Here is a 20,086-nt window from a genome sequence, read left to right as displayed (position 1 = left end):
CCTTTTCTTCATAAATATAAAAATGAGTATATTTTTATAGGTGACTATATTATACACACATTTAAAAAAAATTATATATATATTATATATATATATATTATATATTTATATATTTATGTGAATTAATTATTTTTATTATTTTTAATATGATAAAAAATGGTAAATTGTTAAGATTAACTTCATTGAGAAAGTGTCTATGTTCCGATTATTTATTTATTTTTTTTAAGAGTAATAATTATATTAATGATAATAAAAAATATAAGTTTGTTTCAATAAATCATTTTAGCAATGATGTTAGAATAAATAAAGAAAAGGAATTAAAGGTTGCTAAGCATTATAGAGAAGTATTTCATGATGGATCTGAAAAGAATTTTGAGAGTCATCCTTTTAATAGACGTTTTGCATATAGTAAGAAAAGTTTTTTTCCTATTGAATCTCGTAATTTACGTTCATTAGGTTTAAATCGTCAGAAGAAAAAAAAAAGAGGAAGAGGTGATAAATGTCCAGGTAAAGGTATAAGAGAAAAACATAAACATAGAAAATCTGGAAAACCAAATAGTCGAACATTTGAAAGTGGTCGTACACCTTTATATAGAAGAATTCCTAAATGGCCAGAAACCTGGTTAAGTAGACAAAAAAAAAATTATGATTGTTTAAATTTATCAAAATTAAGATATTTTATTGAAAAAGGTAGATTAGATACACGTTTTTTAATAACACAAAGACATTTACATGATTCAAAATGTATTAAAGTAAAAAATGGAGTAAAACTTTTTAATATTAATGATTATCCTTTTCCATATAAAATAGATATTGAAGTCTCTCATGCTGATCAATCATCTATAGATGTTATCAAAAAAGTTGGAGGATCTGTTACTATTATTTATATGGAAAGAGTTAATTTAAGAGCACATATTAAACCATACAAATTCGATGTACTACCAAAAAATGCTAGACCAAATCTTAATATGATACACTTCTTAGAAAAAATGAAAGCTAAAGGTTGTATAGTTAAATATATTAAACCTTTATGGTTAATAGAAGAAGAAAAAAGAATTATTAATGAATTAATTGAAATACAAGAAAATCAAAAACTATCTGATCTTATAGATAAAACAAAAGATATCAACATAAATAATAAAATCCATCTTAATCATTTTAATATACATTCACAAGAACAGGATGATATTAAAGATAATTTGTTGAAAAAATATAGACTTCAGCATACAAGTCTGGCACACAACCCATGATAAAAAAAAAGGAAAAAAAAAAAAATAGAAAAGGAGATGCTAATATATAAATGTATATGTGATATGTGGTATATATGGAATATATATAAATATATTTTTATATATAAATATATTTTTATATATAAATATATTTATATATATAAATATATTTTTATATATATTTTAATATTTTTATGTTTATTTTTTTATGTTATAATAATATATATTAATTTTAAAAAAAAAAAATTTAAGTTTTTAATTTTTTCATTTTATGGAATTATTCATTTTGATTTTTAACCATATAAAAAAAAAAAAAAAAAAACATATATAATATATATATAAAATATATATTATATATATTATATATATATATATTAATTTATTTACAACATTTTGATTGCACAATGTTATTTCCTTTGTCTTATGCCAGACATTTTAAGATCCTTATTTAGAAGTGTTGACTTGTCTTTAAAATGTTCACACTCTTCTGATGCTGCACTTCTTGGGGTTTCATCATTATTTGTTGACATGTCATTATAATTTTTCAAAGATGTTACATCATCCTTATCTTGTTTCATATGTTTTGTTATTTCTTCTTTGTTATAATTTTTTTTCTTATAATCTTGATTCTGTCCTTTAGTCTCTAAAACCTTTTCATATTGCTCATCACTTTCTTTTACTTTCTCACGATAATATATAAGTAGATAAGTAAATCTTATATAAAATATCCATGTTATAGAACATAATAATAATATCCAGAAATTTCTTTGAAGTCTTACTTTTTTTAAATAAGACCTATTGTAGTTAAGAGATGTTATGTTTTCATAGTTATCTTTCTCAATATTCATATTATTTAATTCAATAATAGTGCATAATAATCTTAATAAGGCATAGAAAGAAATAATGGACGATATTGATATATTTATCTTATGAGATGATAGTTGAAAACTTATACTCTTCTTTTGAAGAAATATAGCCAAGCGTTGAAACATTGCAACACCACTTAATAGTAAGAAGGATAATATTAATCCTAGCGGCAAAAAAAAAAGAGCAATATCTTTCATATTGAAAATAAAAATAAAATATATATATATATATATATTTTTATTTTTGTGAGATTTTTTTTAAATACATTAATATGTATAAAAAAAAAATATTTATTATAGGTCAAATGATATATTTCATATTATATATATCATATTTCATAACTTTTATAAAAAAAATTTCAAAGTTTAATACCGACTTATAAAATTCAACAAAAAAATAATAAATAATAAATATATATATATATATATATTATAATGCTTATTTTAATGTGACCAAGATATTATTTAAAAAAAAAAAAAAAAAAAAATTAATAAATAAATAAATATATATACATATATATAATATTTATTTATTTATTTTATTTTTTTACTCGTTCAAGGGAAATCTTTTAAAAAATACCCTTGGTTATAACACACATGCAAACGTACACATATATATTATATATTTATAAAAAAAAAAAAAACCTCAGGATTTAATTCGTGTTATTGTTCTTTAAATGCTTGACATCAGTATCATATTTTTGTGCTATTCCATCAAATCCTTTTACTATATGTGAGACGTGGTCAATATTATAATTCATATCAACACCTTTGTATTCTCTTTTATCATTTTCTTTTAATAAATTTAAAAAATACGTACACATTTGAGAATCTTCTTGAAAGCGCGTTATAAATTGTTTTTGATCTTCTATTGATATAGATAAATTAGTATCTATTAAATGATCATACTTTTCTAGTATTGAATTATTTTGTTGAACTATATTTTGTTTTTCATCCTTATTATCATTATCATGATCTTTTAAACTATAAAATTCATTATCTATATTCCATAAGAAATATTTATTTTTATGTATAGCTTGATATTCTTTTTTTATAGAAGATATATTTAATAATTGAAAAAAATCAAATAGATATTTTCCTTCCCATTCTATATAATTAAATGCTATAAAGAATTCATATGGATTAATAATTTTTTTTGAAAAATCTTTTAACTCTAATAAATTATTTTCAGGACATGTTAATAATATATATATTTCAATATCATAAAAATTTTCTAACTTAGCAGCATTTAATTTATTTGTAACAATAGTAAAACATTTTTTTTTATTTTTTCTTAAAATATAATTAATTAACATTCTTATTTCTATATTTTTTTCTAAATTAACATTTGTTATCAATATACCAACATTATTAACTTGTTTACATTTTTCTATTAATGAATATCTTTTTAATAAAACCTTATCAAGTATTTTTCTTGTATCTTTTATAAATATATCTTTGGTATCATATATATATATATCATTACAATTATTATATTCTAACAAACATCTATTTAAAAAATCTTTATTATCAGTAGAAAATATAAACAGATTCATATTGTTATTATTAATTAAATCATCATCTCCATAATTTTTATTTTTTATTTGTATTTCCTCTTTTTTTTTCTCAATAATTTTATAAACAATCATGTCATTTTTCATATTATAAAAAACTTTAAAAACCAAACGTCCACACATAAATAAATATTTTTCTTCAATCTTATCATTAATATCGAATTCAACATAATTATTAAAGAAACCATAACACACCTTTCCATTTATATTATTAGCTATTCTATAAAGACAAACAATAACATTTGTAAATATTATATCATCTTCATTGTTATCATAATAATCATCATTATTTCTATTATTATCATTTTTTAAATTATTTTTATTACATTCATTAATATTATCCTCTATATTTTTATAAAATGTTTTATTTTCATACATTTTTTCATCTATATTATAAATTACTTTATTATTATAACGATAAAAATTTAAAGACCCATTAATTTCTTTCTCTTTGTTATTTTTTATGTCTGTATGTATGTTTTTATTTTTTTCTATTTTATGAAAAAAACACCTGAACAGTTCAGGCAAAACATGTGCATAAGAAGTATCACATAAAAGTATGGATGTTTTATTTTGTTTTAAAACATTTTCATTTTTTAAATATTGACTGATATTAAGAAAAAAATTATTTTCTATTTTTTTTTTATTAAATATGTATATAGAAGGAATAAATGGTGTAATAAATGATTGACATGAGATTCCATAATGAATTAAAAAATCTGCTTCAACATGTTCAGCACTTACATAATCTTCACAGCATTCATTTAAAGTGGTGTCACCCAAAATATAAAGGTTTACATGATTATTATAATTATTATAATTATTGTTGTAATTTTTATTATTATTATTGTCATTATTATTGTCCACATTATCAATATGAATAGAACTTTTTATATTGCCTTTATCATCATCCATTTTATCATTATTCCAATTATTTTTTTTGTTTTCATTTGTATGTATATCCTCCTCACTTTTCTTTTCCTTACAACAATAAGGAGAGCATTCATTATCATTTGTATTAATACTACCATTATTATCATTTGTATTAATACTACCATTATTATCATTTGTATTAATACTACCATTATTATCGTTTTCTTTGTTACTATTATTTTTTATAGCTTCATTAACTATTATTTCTTTATTATATTTTTGAAATTCATTTTTTAGAAGATTAATAATACAAAGAGAATCTTTCAACATACAGTCAGGTAATTGTATAGCTACATTCTTATAATTATTATTTAATATTATATTTATCAATAATTTTAATTCATACCTTTCAACAATATCATTCATCTTGATTTTTAAAATAATCTATATATATATATATATATTTATACATGTATATATTATATTGATGAGGTAAAAGGAGAATTTTTCTTTCTTCTTTTGAAAATAAAAAATAAAAAATTAATTCAAAAATGTCATATATTTATATATTTTATAACATGTACAAAAAAAAAATTTTAAAATAATTTTATTAAATATTCTTCTTTATTTATTTTTTCATAGTTTTTTAAAAAAACAAAAAAAATTAAAAAAAAAAAAAGAAAAAGTAATAAATATAATACTTCAAAATGTAACAACATAAAAATTGAAATCTATATACAAGTAGATTCAAAATAAAGAAAATATTACCTACATAAAACATATATATATATATATATATATATATATATAATGTAGTATATATTAAAAATAAAATATTTTTTTATTTTATGGAGAGATGGGGAAAAAAAAAAAAAAAGAAATTTCTCATACATAAAATATATATATATAATATATTGTTTAATTTTTTCTTTTTTTTTTTAAATAAGAAAAAAAATAAAGCTTTATATTTTAAAATATAATATAATATATATATATATCATTACATATATATTTATATATTTATATGCTATATATATATTTTGTATTCGTTTCATATTTGCTGCTTGAAATACTCATATATAGTTATAGCTGCAGAAACGTGAACATTCAAGGATCTTATAATTCCTTGTCCAGGTATCTCAATACAATGATGTAAAAACATAAGAATAGATGAAGGTAAACCTTCTTTTTCATCTCCTAAGATAAGTATACATTTTTTAGGAAAAATGAAATGATTTAATTTCTGACTGTTATGCGTTTGTTCTAATCCTATGATAGAATATTTTTTTTTTTTTTTTATTATATAATTGATGATATCACTTTTTTTCAATTCTTTAATATTCATCCATTTATTAGCAGTGGATGATATTTTTTGAAATTGATAATCTTTAATTATATTAATATTATCTATAAGTAATTTTTTGACATTAAATATTTCACATGTTCTACATAAGCCAGCAAGATTAGGTATTTTCTCAATTAAGGATGCTATAACAATTAAATCGTTTCTTTTTTTTTTATTTAAATAATTTTTTCTGAACTCATTATTTATTTCTATAATATTTGAAATTGGATCAAATTTTTTCTGATAATTATTCTTATTTTGTTCTATAATATTTTCTAAGCTAAATACATCATAATTTATTTCACTGGATATGGTTGTTATATTGTTTGTATTGTCTTCGTTAGAGCTAATTGTTGTATGTTTATCAACACCATCACCCTTTATATCAACTCCATCACCCTTTATATCAACACCATCACCCTTTATATCAACTCCATCACCCTTTATATCAACTCCATCACCCTTTATATCAACACCATCACCCTTTATATCAACACTATTATTAGGACCCATATGAGTTTCATCTGTAATATCAGAATACACATTTTTAGAGGATCCCACTTTAACCTGTTCACTTTCTATTTGTGTCCTCATATTGTGTTCATATATACTATTAATAATATTTAGTGACACATTCTGTTCATTTATCAATTTATTATTTTTAGCTGCTTGTTTCTCCTTTTCTATATCAATATTAAAGATCATAAAAGACATTTCTTGTTGAACCACTTGTTTAAATTTGTCTATAAAAGTATATGACATAACAAGTTCGTTATTATATAGAATATGAGAAAATGTATTAGCATTGTTATAATTTATGTCTTCATCAAAATGATTATATGAATAATTTTCTGTAGGTAATAAGAAACGTATATTATCAAAACGATTTACATTCCAATAATTAAATTGACTTTTAATTTTTTTCCTTATTCTTTTACAATCTTTATTATATTTTATATATGAAAAAAGAGATGAAAAAAAAGGATTTAAATGAATAGTACCTTTTAATTTTATAAATTTATATACAATAAATTGAGATATACTTCTTATAACAGCTGAATGAGATGAACATAAAGAAACAATACCATATAATAATTTTAATAAACAATTAAATATATGTTCAGAATAAAAATAATCATTTTGTATATTTTGTAAATCACTATTTTGAATAGAATCATTTTTCTCCTCCATTTGTAATTTATTCATTTTGTAATTATGATTTTTATATTTTTTATTATCATAAATTGGTTTTTTTTTTTTTTTTTTTTTTTCCAACTGGTTATCATATTTTTTATTATCAAAATTATGTAGAATATTTTTATTTGTAACATAATTATCATTATATCTTTTGTTATCACTTTTATGTGTGTTTATATTTTTCAAATTTTTTACAGCTTGAACAATTCCACTGACATCATTTTTATTTTTTTTCACAAGTTCATTAATAATATGTTTTACTTTCTTATCCTGTGCCCTTCTCTTTAATTTACTTTCTTTTTTATTTATGACAGGTACATTATTTGTTAAAATGTTTTTTTTGTTTTGTTTTATAGAACAAATTTCAGCATATGAATTAATATATAATTGTTCAAAAGAATAATTCGAAAATTTCGTTTTTAAAAATAGATATGCACATATAATTAGTGATGTTATAGTTAGCTGATTATTTACATTATTATGTGATAAATATTTTATCAAATATGGATACATTAAAACAAAAGAAGAATGACTAATGGCTAGACAGAAATATTCTAAATATTGACGAGTATTATTTAAATGATCATAAATAAGTATAATATTAATATAAGAAATAATTTTTTTCCTGTTTTTTTTTTTTAAATGTTTAAAATATTTACTTAACATACATAAAGCTTGTAAACCTCTGAGTTGAATATTATGTCCATGTGACGATGGTAAGGGGGGTATTTTTTCTTTTTCATTATTTTGTTTTATAACAAATGAATTATTCTCATTATTATTCTCATTATTATTATTACAAGAACTTTTGATTTCATTATATCCTTTGTTATTCATATGATAAATATTTTTGTTATCTATTTTTTTTAATATATAAATTATTAATATTTCATATATATATAAGATTTTTTTTTTTTTTTTATTAAAAGAACTTTTTTCATATTTGTCTTCTCTTGTTTGACATAACTTTATAGATGAAAGATATGTAGAATCTAAAATATTAAATAAATTAATTAAAAATATTAATGTTAATATTCTTAAAAATATAGGTGTTTGATGAACTTGATAAAGTTCAGAAGGAAATAATATATCTTCATTCCTATCTAATTTGTTTATAAGATAATTACATATTTTTTCATTTATAAAATTATTTAAAAGTAAATTATTATATTCTTTTATTTTAAAAGATTCATTTGTAAAATTTTTTTTCCCATCTAATAAAACATATTCTTTATACATTAATATCTCAACAATTACTTCTATAAATTTATTTAAATATTCTTCTTTAATATATATTATATCATCATAATTAATTAAGTTATAAAAATAAGATGTTAACATGGGTATTACAATATTTCTTGTGATAGAAAGTTTGGTTTTACCTCTCTCTAAAATTTTACGTACATAATTTAAAAGAAAAAAGCTATCATCACTAATATTATCACAAATATTATCACAAATATTATCACAAATATTATCACTAATATTATTATTATTATCATTAATATTATTATTATTTTTATCGTGTGTATTATTTTCTCTATATGTATTGTTATTATCACTCTGATTCCTCTCATCATAACAATATTTATAAGTTGATATGATTTCTTCGTTTTTTTTTCTCATGTCACAAACATTTGAATCCTTATCTTCAATGTCTATAAAATTATTTATCTCAAATCTTATAAGTAATGGATGAAATAAAGTCAAAAATACTAATTCCATTAAATGAACAGGATATTTACAAACAGAGAATCTATCAATTAATATATCAGTTTGCTTAAATAACAATTTGAAAATTATCATTTTTTTTTTTTTCTTGATTTCTTTCATTTTATATATAGAACTACTCATAATATCATCATTAGGTGTGCTATATATATATGGTATCATATAATTTTTAATAATTAAATATATATATACTAATTCATCTTTAGATATTTCAATATCATTTATTATTTTTTCAAAATACATATACATTTCTTCTTCATTCAATGACATAGAAGAACCACAACAAAAGAAACAATTATAAAAATATTTGTATTTATAATAATTAAATTTGTCATCATAATTATTTAATGAATATTTATTAGAATGTCTAAATTTTATATTATTTAATCTTTTTAAAGATAAATCTTGTATTTTAAAATTTAATTCTTTATTCCATTTGCCTGGATTATATATATTATATATATTTGATAAAAAAGACAAGATTAATATTAATTTTATATTATGATAATTATTTGTATTATCATATTTTGTGTTGTCTTTATTTCCTATATACATCAAATAATCACAACAAGCATCATATAATTCTTTAACATCATCAAAAAGAGAAGAATATTCCTTTAGATTTTCTATATTTATTGATCCCAAATTTAATAGTTTATTATTATCAACATGATTTTTATAATCTTCATTGTATATAATATGATTCATTTTATTGTTTACATGAATATTATTTTTGTTGTGTGTTGTATGTTGTTTATATGGGTAGTCACTATTATAATAATGAATCATATTTTGAGAGGATATATATTGTTCATTTATATTTATATATTCCAGTGTATCTAAATATAAGAAAAGGGATTCTATATATTTATAAAATTTGTAGCAGTTTATCAAATTATTATTATTATAATTATTGTGTGTATCTATATTTTGTGTAAGGATCGAATTGTTCTTAAAAATAAAATCTTTGAATTTTTTTATATTATTATGTATAAGATTAAGGAGACATGATTTATTGAAATAATAAAATAAATTATTTTTTATAATATAACAAATAAGAATGGATATTAAAGAATTACAATGATTATCATCATTATTAATATATTTTTCTTTTAAATTGTTACTTTTTATATCATAATTTTCATTATAATATTCCACAATATGTATTTCTTCTCTTAAATCCGATTTATTATCATCTTCTCCTCCTTGTATCAACATTAAATGAAATAATCGCATATATCCATAATAATACAAATATTTATTAAAATATATATGTTCATTCAATAAGTCTATAAAATGATTTAATAATACATTTTTACTATTTTTAATAAACAAAATTTTTGTAGGTTTATCACTAATATCTTGATGTAATGGGATATAATCACTTTGGACTTGATATTCATTATATATTTTATTTTTATTATTTTTTATAACATTATGATTTTTTTTTTCTTTTTGTATATGAATATCTTTTAAAAGATGATGTTGATTAATTCTGAAAATAACTTGGAAACTTTTTAAATGCTCTTGAAAAAAAGAATCTTCAAATAAATTTAAGAAGATAGAATAATTTTTAAAATTTGTAAAAATATTTAATACATCATTCATTTTGATCATAATTTCTAAGATAATAAAAAGTATATCATTTCTTCTACTAAATGAAATATTTTTAATATTTTTTATAATATTCATAATAATGTTATGAATATTTTGATTATTATATATATTATATGGATAATAAAATTTGTTAGGATATATATTTTGTTTTTTTATTATATTCTCTATATTTAAATAATTTTTAAAATTTTTAAAATTTTTAAAATTTTTTGTATTTTCCTTATTAATAATAATCATATTATAAAAGGTAAATATACCACTGAATGTATGATGGTGTGATATATAACTATCCTTTTTATTATTATTATTATTATTATTATTATTATTTTTATTATCGTTTGTGTTTTCATTATTATATATATTTATTGATTGAAGTAGTGTCTCTAGAATTATTCTAAGGTTAATATAATAGTAATTAATATGATTTAGACATATAATAAATTTCAATAAATAATGATAAGAATATTTTTGTTTATATAATATTTTAGACATAATAAAATTTTTTATCCTTGATTCATAATATAGCATATCTCCTTTAATAAATAACGTAGGCTTAACAATATGAATAAAAAATATATTAAATAAAAAATGATCACTTATACTATTTATAAAAGTTAAAATATTTATTTTCTTTTCATTAGATGATAATTTTTCTTCTATACATTTAATTTTATCATTATTCTTATTAATGAAATTTGAAATTTCAATATTATTTTTATTCTCATAATCTAATAATCCACATAAGGAATATCTTATAACAGAATCATTCTTATGTATCAGCAACAACCATATTAAATATTCATTTAATTTTAATATTATATAATCTATATATATAACAAAATTTATTTCATTTTGTATATTATATTGTCCTTTTTTTATTTTTTTATTATTCATCATGTATTTATTAATATTATTATAGCTACGAATAGCACATGTTTGAAAGATATAATAATCTATGTGATCAAAAAATAAAAGATTTTCAAAGTTATGTATTCTATTTATATTATTATCACAATTTTGATTTATAATATCATCATCATCATTTTTATTTATATCATCATCGTCACAATTTTGATTTATATCATCATCACAATTTTGATTTATATCATCATCACAATTTTGATTTATATCATCATCACAATTTTGATTTATATCATTTTTTTTATTTTTATTATTTTTTTTATTAACATTCTTCATATGGATACATATATCCTCATTATATTCATCACACACATCATAAATATTTTTATCAGTTTCATATTTATTATGATATATCACTTTTATAGAACTGACAATGTTTATAAGATCGACTATTTTAAACCAATTACTTTTTAGAAGATGCACAGAAAAATTTTCAATACATCTAATAATACATTCAAAATAATTCCATACCTTTATAAAACGTGACACTTCATTATTAAAATTTTTTGTTTTGTTTAAGATATTAATAAGTGTATTAAAAATATATAACAATTTTTTTAAAACGTTTTCATTCATATATCCTTTATTAAAAAATAAAAAATAATATCTTATATCATTTATATAACTTTTTTCAATAAAACTCTCATTATATATATAATCTATATATAAAATAATAAAATTGTATATATCATTTAATAAATATTCATCTGTATTTAAAATATCTGTAGAGTATATAGTGATCATATATTTATAATATATATATAAAATAGATTCATTGTCTTTGTTTCCCATATATACCTTCTTATGATCATAATTTTGACTGGTCTCTTCAACACTGTCATTATTATTAATATTATTATTATTAATATTATTATTATTAATATTATTATTATTAATAATATTATTATTGTTGTTGTCATTTTGAATAAGATGAATATCATTATTAATCATACTTTTTTCAAACATATCATATGTAAGAACAAAATACATTAACTCAATAACATTCAAACATATTTTTTCAAATACATGTGCAGGATATATATATTCTTTTACTACAAAAGAAAAATCTTTAATTAAAATATTTCTCATATTTTTATCATTAATCAGAACTATATGATATAAAATATAATTTATTAATTTAATAATTATTATCTCTTCATTATAATTATTATTTATGTTAATTTCTTTTAATATTTTATTTTCATATACATCCTTGACATCACTTTGATATGTGGACGAATTTTTTTTTTGGTTACTCTTTTCATCTTCCAAATATAAAATAAATAATACACATAAATATTCAAAGTTTAAATTGAATGTACTCAAAAAGTTTTTATAACTTTTATTTTGATTTGTATGTGTTATGATATTTATAAGTTTAGAATGGATAATATTTATATTATCATCACTATTGATATTATCACAATTAATATTATCATCACTATTGATATTATCACTATTAATATTATCATCATTATTAATAATATTATTATTATTATTATTATCATTGTTGTGTGTATTATTTTCTTTTTCATATTCATTACATTCAGACACTTCCCTTTGAACATACAAATCATCTGATACATTTTTATAAGAATACTCATGAAAACCTTTTGATGATAATTCAGTGAGCTTATTGTTCCATTTTTTATAAAAAAGATATTTATTTTTATCGTGATTTTCTTTTATATGATTTTGTATTTTTATTTGTATATGATTTAATAAAAAAATGATTACTGAAAATTCAGGATTTTCTTCTTGTATCTTTATTAATATATTTTTTAAAAAATTTAGCAAAACAGAAGAATATTTATTTTTTTCTCCTTCTTTTAATTGTAATATTTTATATACCCAAGATATATCTATATCTATATTATTATTATTATTATAAAATAATTCATTCCAATATTTTTTAAATAAACAATCTATAAACAATATTATAATTTCTAAGTTATTTCCATATTTTCCATCACTCCTTTTGTCACATTCTTTTTTTTTTTTTTTTTTATTATTATTATTATTTCCATCTTTCATGTTTTTATTTTTTATATCTCCTTTATTATTATATTCTTCTTCCTTTTTTAGAACTTCATTAACAATATAATTATTAACATCTTTACACAGTTTATTTTTATCTTCATCTTGAATTAATAATAAAATAATTTCAGAAAAAAAATTTCGAATTAACTCATCATCATATTCTTTAATATTATTATTAGTACTAAAGTTTATTAGTAAATTTAAAACGTCTACACTGTTGGCTACCATAATGATTAAAAATATTTTAAGGAAATAAAAATATTATATGGAAATAGAAATATTAAATTTTTATAATTGTACTTATAAATATGTATATTCCTTTATATGTATATTACTTTATATGTTTTATTATTTATTTTATATTTCTTTTTTTTGTTTTTTTTTCCAACCTTACAATGTGGATCGAAATTATTATAATAGCATTATATAATACTAATAAGTTCATAAGATGGAAAAAAAATAAAAAAAAAAAAAATAAAATAACAAATAAATGAATAAATAAATAAACCCATTGGTCATTTATTATTATTATTTTTTTTTTTTTTTTTTCCCTTATTTCCTTATAAATATAAGAATATTAAAATGTTATAGTTGTATATATTATTATATAATATTTTCATAAAATATATTATAAATTACAATTATTTTCTATATATATTATTCTTAGGAACATTATTATATTATTTTATAATACATATAATAAAAATAGAAAGAATAATATAATTTCTTATTATTTCTAATTTCTATATTTTTGGAGAGTAGGATAACAAATTAGGTATATATATTCTCATCAATTGTTACAAAAATGTAAATATATATATATTATATATATATATTATACAAATTTAATAATTTTTTTTTTTTTTTTTTTTTTTTTTTCCCTCTTCATAATAAGAACATACATTTTGTAACATTGTAGGGGGGGAAAAAAAAAAATAGAGAATTTTTATAATATCATAAAATGTATTTATTATTTTTTCCATTTTTTTTTTTTTTTGATAATACTTTTATATTTCTTTTGTGTTGTATAATATTTATAATATTCATATAGAATAAATATTTGTGAATTTACAAATATTTGAAGATTATTTAATGACACTAATAGAAAATCAATATAAAAGATGTATAAAAAATATTAATAATTAACATTTAAAAGATACTTAATATATATATATATATATATATATATATATATATATATTTTTGTTACACTTTAAAAATAATTAAGGATAATTTAATATAACAAATTGAATTTAATAATAATTTTGTAGGATTATTCTAAAAAAAAAAAAAAAAAAAAAGGAGGACATAAAAATATAGTGTTCTCAAAATTAAAGTGTTATATAAATATTCTATGTGTTGCATATACTTAATAAAATGTAAAGAAAGGTGCTCATTATTTTTTATTTTACATATATAATATATTATTAATAATAAAATTACTGCAATTGTAATTTTTTTAAAACAATATAATATTAAATAAAATAATATTATTATTATATTATTATTATATTATTTTTTCTCTCATCATATGTGTATTATATATATATAATATATACATATCCATTTTTATGATAAATAATAAGTAGTGACCTTCTTATAATACTTCAAATTATCAAAGAAATATTTGTTACCCTATATTGTACTTTTATTAAATATATATATATAATAGTGTATGTACATATTTTTTTACGTACACTTAATCATATATATATATATATTTTATGTGATTTTCTTTAAATATATTTTAAAAGTTTAATATTTAATTATTATAATTATTTTTCTATAATTTAATAGTTTATTATTTTAATTTTGTATTAACGAAATAAAAAATAAAAATTGCAGGTCTTCAATATTTAAATATATATTAACAAAATAAAAAAATAGCTTTTCAGGTATATCATTTATAAATAAATCTAAATTATTTGCATACCAAAAAAAAAAAAAAAAAATAAAAAATAATATTTATAATAAATACTTCAATTATTTTGTCCTTTCAATATCTTTTCTAGATCTTGTAAAAATTTGTTTTCTTTCCAAATATGTTTTCTCCTAATTTCTTTTTTTTTTGTTTTGTTTTCTCACAAATTAAAAGCGGTTGTTTTTGCTTATAGACAAAAAAAAAAAAAAAAAAAAAAAAAAAAAAAATATAAATGAATAAATATATATATATATATATTATGATTGTTAAATAATCTTATTCTTTTCTTCCTTACAGTTATATCTCAAAAATCTGCATTTTGTCAAAAAGATTACTCGTATAAAAAATGAATCTATATATATATATTTATATATATGTTTTATGTGCATATTATTTGACTATTATAATATATATAAATATATGTAAATAATTAATACTACCAGAAATATTTCTTAATATACACGTAAAAATAATTTGTTTTTTGTTCAAGTAAAAATTGTGCAGAAGGTATCAAGCAAAAAAAAAAAAAAAAAAAGAAAAGAAAAAAAAAATATATACATATTATATATATATATATTATATCAATTTCTATATTATTTTTTTTTTTTTAAGAATGGACCAAATTAAGTGCTTCTGAAGAATGTGTGGCCCCTTTATCATATAGGGGACCATGTCCTAGATATTTACAAGCAGAGCATGAAACTAAAAAGAAAAAATTACTAGAAAGAGAATGTAACATTTTTTGGTTATACACATATATATATATATATATATATATATATATGTATATATTATTGTGCTATTATTCAATATCCTATTTCATTTTATTCCCTTCATTAAAATCCCTTTTATTTTTTATTGTAAATAGGCCTTGCTTAGATAATTGTGAAAAAGATTATTCTTCTCAGTGCCCTACAAATTGGGTACCAGAAGATGAAAAATATTGTCGCCCATTGTCTATTTATGAGGGTTAAAAAAAAAAAAAAAAAAAATTACTAATTTTATAAAATCATTCACTTGTATACACCTTTGGAATATATTAGGTACTTGCTTATTACCTTATGATTTTTCAAATATGACTAATGAGCAGAAGGAAATATGGAGTAATAAATGTTCATCTTCATGGCCATGCAAAGTTAAAAATAAAATATATAAATAAATAAATAAATAAATATATATATATATATATATATATATATATAATTGTACAGATAATTAATGGCTATATATAAATCATCATATATATAATTTACCTTATTCATATAAATTAATTTATATCATCTTTGTAGGAAAAATGTAAAAAAGATTATTCCAAAATTTGCCCAAAGGTATATTTGGAAAAAATAAACTAAAAAATTACCTGTACAGGATTTATAATACTAATATTGAATTCATATGTTCATTCCAATTTTATTTATTTTGTAGGGATGGATTAAAGAGAGTAACATTTAGTATTATTTTATTCGTTTATAAATAGATACAATATATAGTATATATACATCTCTTTACTGTCTTAAAAAATAGATGATGGTATGTGCTTGGCTCCAAAAAATTATAATGGCCCATGTTTGTCTAGGGCATCCCTCACTACTCTTGATAAAGATATGAAAGTAATATTATAATATAAAAAAATATATATACATGGAACTACAATTTGATATATAATTATATGGTATATTTATTTAATTCAACTAATATATATATATATATATATATATATATATTAATATAATATTTTAAATATTAAGGTGGCTTTTGAAAAATTATGTAAATTAAATTTCCCATGTCTACAAGAGTGTAAAATGGATGATAATGACGTAATTAAAAATGAAATAATAGAATAATAGAATAAAATATGGAATTTTATTTTTTCTAATACAACAAAAAAATAATTTGCCCCCTCAAAAAATAACATATATATATATGTATATATGTATGTATTAATTTATTTTATTTTTCATAGCCTTGTCCAAAAGATTGGATTTTAAAGTCAGATGAATTTGGAACTCCTCAGAATTGCTTGCCCCCCGATTATTATAATGGATCATGTGACGAACATACCAAATTTATTGGTAATTTAATTAAAAAAGCAATGAGTATACATATTATTATATATACGTGTATATATATATTAAAGTCATATAATTTTTTTATTTATTAAGGTTTAAATTCAACATTAAAAGAAAGTTTAGCATATGAATGTGATATAAAATGGCCATGTGAAATTGGTAATTTGAAATAGCTATTAAGAAGGAAACATATTAAAAATGAGATAAATAAATTTGTTTTTTGTATGAATTATTGTTATTATTATTATCAATTTTTTTTTTTTTTTTTTTTTTTTTTTTTCATTATTCCTTTTTAATATATTTCATTGGTTATGTAATTTTATAGACACTACTAAATTAATTAATTATGAAGAATATTGTCCAGAATATTGGACTCAAAGTGAAAAGGTAACTTTCAAAGGATTGTTATAGGAATGAAATAAGTTATATATTAATTATTATATATAATATTTATTTGTATATTTTCTTTTTTTTTTTTTTTTTTTTTGATGTAGTATTGTATTGCTCCCCAAAGTTATATGGGTCCATGTTCAAAAAAGAAATTATTTCATTCGTTTAAAAAAGAAATTAAAAAAGCTTATGCGGAAGAATGCAACAGTTAACATTAATATAATATATTCAATCGAAATATTTGTTATATAAAAATATAATACATATATATATATATATATATATATATATATATATACATATTTATATTTTAATAATTCGCATTTTTATTCATTTCTTTCAGTTGAATGGCCCCTCTACAAAAACAATAGAGAAGAATATTTACCAAAAATTTCTGGTAAAATACACACATTTTAAAAAATTCATATTTAAGTGTTAAAACGTGACAATTAAAAATAAGATATCCATATATATATATATATATATAATGTTGAATTTGTCAATTTATCAGCTTTAAGAAAAGGGAAATATAGTTATGGATCAGTTGAACCAATTACAGGAAATATTATTTCAGCTATGAAATAAAAAAATAAAATAACATATTTATAATTTATAAATCTTAAATTTTTCTGTATATAAAAATATATACGTAAATGTGTATTATTATATATCTCAAATATTATTTTCAATCTTCTGTTTTTTTTTTTTTTTTTTTTTTTTTTTTTATTTGAATTATTTAAATATAAATATAGCATACTTAAATAGAAATATTTGTATATTCAAATACTTTTACGAAATGATAATTAATGAATATTCAACTTTAAAATATATAACAGATCATATATATATATATATAACATTTGTATTTCTTAAAATATGGAAAGTAATATCTTTTTTTTATGTGTGCAAATATAACTTTTTTTTTTTTTTTTTTTTATGAACATGTAAGGTAAAATTATAAAAAAATAGCTAGAATGATCTTTTTAAAAAAAAAAAAAAAAAAAAAAAAAAAAAAAAAACCTATATATTTATATATATAATATTCTAAGTGCTCTATTTTTATTTTTATACTAACTAAAATATTAAAAACAATCGAAATTATATAGAATATATTTCATAGAAACATTTAAAAAAAAAAAAAAAAAGTCCTTTTAATTTATTCTTATTGAATGAAAAGAGATATATATTATTCTTTGAGTTTTACATAAGAATATTCGATTTAAAAAAAAATACACCATATATATATATATATGTATGTATATATTTGTCTCATACACTTTATATAATATCCATATTTCTGTATATGTCTTGCCTTATTTATATCGATTACAAAATATTAAATTATATATTATTTAACAAGAATAAAAATATGCATATATATATATATATATATATAGGATACGTTTTACAATTAAAAAATATATACGTTTATTTAATATATTAATACAACTTATTTCCATTGTTCATATCAAAATTTTTATTTCATTATCAGTGTAGAATTCATCATAAAAATGAATGAATATATTTATTCGAAAATACAAATGACGGATAAAATATAAATAGATATAAAAGAAAAAAAAAATTACATTTTTCTTTATTATATATATATATATATATATATAGAATTAATGATGTAGAATTCAAATAGTTTAATACGACAAAAATATATATATATATATATATATATATAAAACAAAAAAAAAAACATTTCATTATATAATAATGTTAAATATATTTTTATTTCTAACAAAATATTTTATCTTGTCTAAGATTAAATATAAATTTATTATAAATCCTTTACATATACATACGTTTTAATTATATATTTCTTCCATGCGTCTGAAATATATATTATATATATATATATATATATATATATATATATATATTTTATTCATTTGTTATTTGATTTTTTTCTTTGTTTTTTTACTCATAGAATTATTGATGATAATAAAAAAAAATGGAATAAAGATTACTAATCGTTATATATATATATATATATATATATATACATATATATTTATATATATTTGTATGTATATATGATATACATATAATAGATATTTCCACCATATTTTTTAATAGTATATAGAAGAGCATTATATAAATATAAGTATTTCTATATAATGTTTAAGTAAACCCACCCCCACCCAAAAAAAAAAAAATATATATGTAGGAAAAAAATATAAAAAAAATGAAGAAAAATATAAAAAAAGTACAAACAATATGAAAAAAATACAAAAAATATAAAATAAAAATATAAAGAAAACAATAAAATTAAATTTAAATAAAATATATTATATATATATATAA

The 20,086-nt window shown here is 18.0% G+C and overlaps 5 protein-coding genes across 5 annotated transcripts; 2 read left to right on the top strand and 3 right to left on the bottom strand.

Moving 5' to 3' along the window:
* Nucleotides 1–146: 146 nt before the first annotated feature.
* PADL01_1429700 (mitochondrial ribosomal protein L15 precursor, putative) lies at nt 147–1,250 on the top strand (the record flags this gene model as incomplete). The annotated part of the gene is made up of 1 exon (XM_028684568.1): nt 147–1,250. One exon carries the CDS (start codon nt 147–149, stop codon nt 1,248–1,250), a length of 1,104 nt encoding a protein of 367 aa, XP_028540633.1.
* A 386-nt stretch (nt 1,251–1,636) lies between these two features.
* PADL01_1429600 (conserved Plasmodium protein, unknown function) lies at nt 1,637–2,293 on the bottom strand (the record flags this gene model as incomplete). The annotated part of the gene is made up of 1 exon (XM_028684567.1): nt 1,637–2,293. The coding sequence occupies one exon, from the start codon at nt 2,291–2,293 to the stop codon at nt 1,637–1,639; it is 657 nt and encodes a 218-aa protein (XP_028540632.1).
* Nucleotides 2,294–2,748: 455 nt separating this feature from the next.
* Nucleotides 2,749–4,968, bottom strand: PADL01_1429500 (diphthamide synthesis protein, putative; the record flags this gene model as incomplete). The annotated part of the gene is made up of 1 exon (XM_028684566.1): nt 2,749–4,968. The coding sequence occupies one exon, from the start codon at nt 4,966–4,968 to the stop codon at nt 2,749–2,751; it is 2,220 nt and encodes a 739-aa protein (XP_028540631.1).
* Nucleotides 4,969–5,593: 625 nt separating this feature from the next.
* Nucleotides 5,594–13,621, bottom strand: PADL01_1429400 (rRNA (adenosine-2'-O-)-methyltransferase, putative; the record flags this gene model as incomplete). The annotated part of the gene is made up of 1 exon (XM_028684565.1): nt 5,594–13,621. One exon carries the CDS (start codon nt 13,619–13,621, stop codon nt 5,594–5,596), a length of 8,028 nt encoding a protein of 2,675 aa, XP_028540630.1.
* Nucleotides 13,622–15,435: 1,814 nt separating this feature from the next.
* PADL01_1429300 (CPW-WPC family protein) lies at nt 15,436–18,358 on the top strand (the record flags this gene model as incomplete). Its single annotated transcript, XM_028684564.1, has 16 exons — nt 15,436–15,490; nt 15,612–15,651; nt 15,805–15,821; nt 15,927–16,059; nt 16,183–16,283; nt 16,358–16,449; nt 16,604–16,642; nt 16,740–16,755; nt 16,839–16,924; nt 17,063–17,131; nt 17,278–17,386; nt 17,477–17,542; nt 17,709–17,770; nt 17,878–17,980; nt 18,117–18,170; nt 18,285–18,358. The coding sequence occupies 16 exons, from the start codon at nt 15,436–15,438 to the stop codon at nt 18,356–18,358; spliced, it is 1,116 nt and encodes a 371-aa protein (XP_028540629.1).
* Nucleotides 18,359–20,086: the final 1,728 nt, after the last annotated feature.

Source organism: Plasmodium sp. gorilla clade G2 (assembly GCF_900097015.1).
Source record: "Plasmodium sp. gorilla clade G2 genome assembly, chromosome: 14".
Lineage (NCBI taxonomy): Eukaryota > Apicomplexa > Aconoidasida > Haemosporida > Plasmodiidae > Plasmodium > Plasmodium adleri (nom. inval.).
Note: the sequence above shows the minus strand (reverse complement) of the source record. Positions and strands in the feature narration are given on the sequence as shown.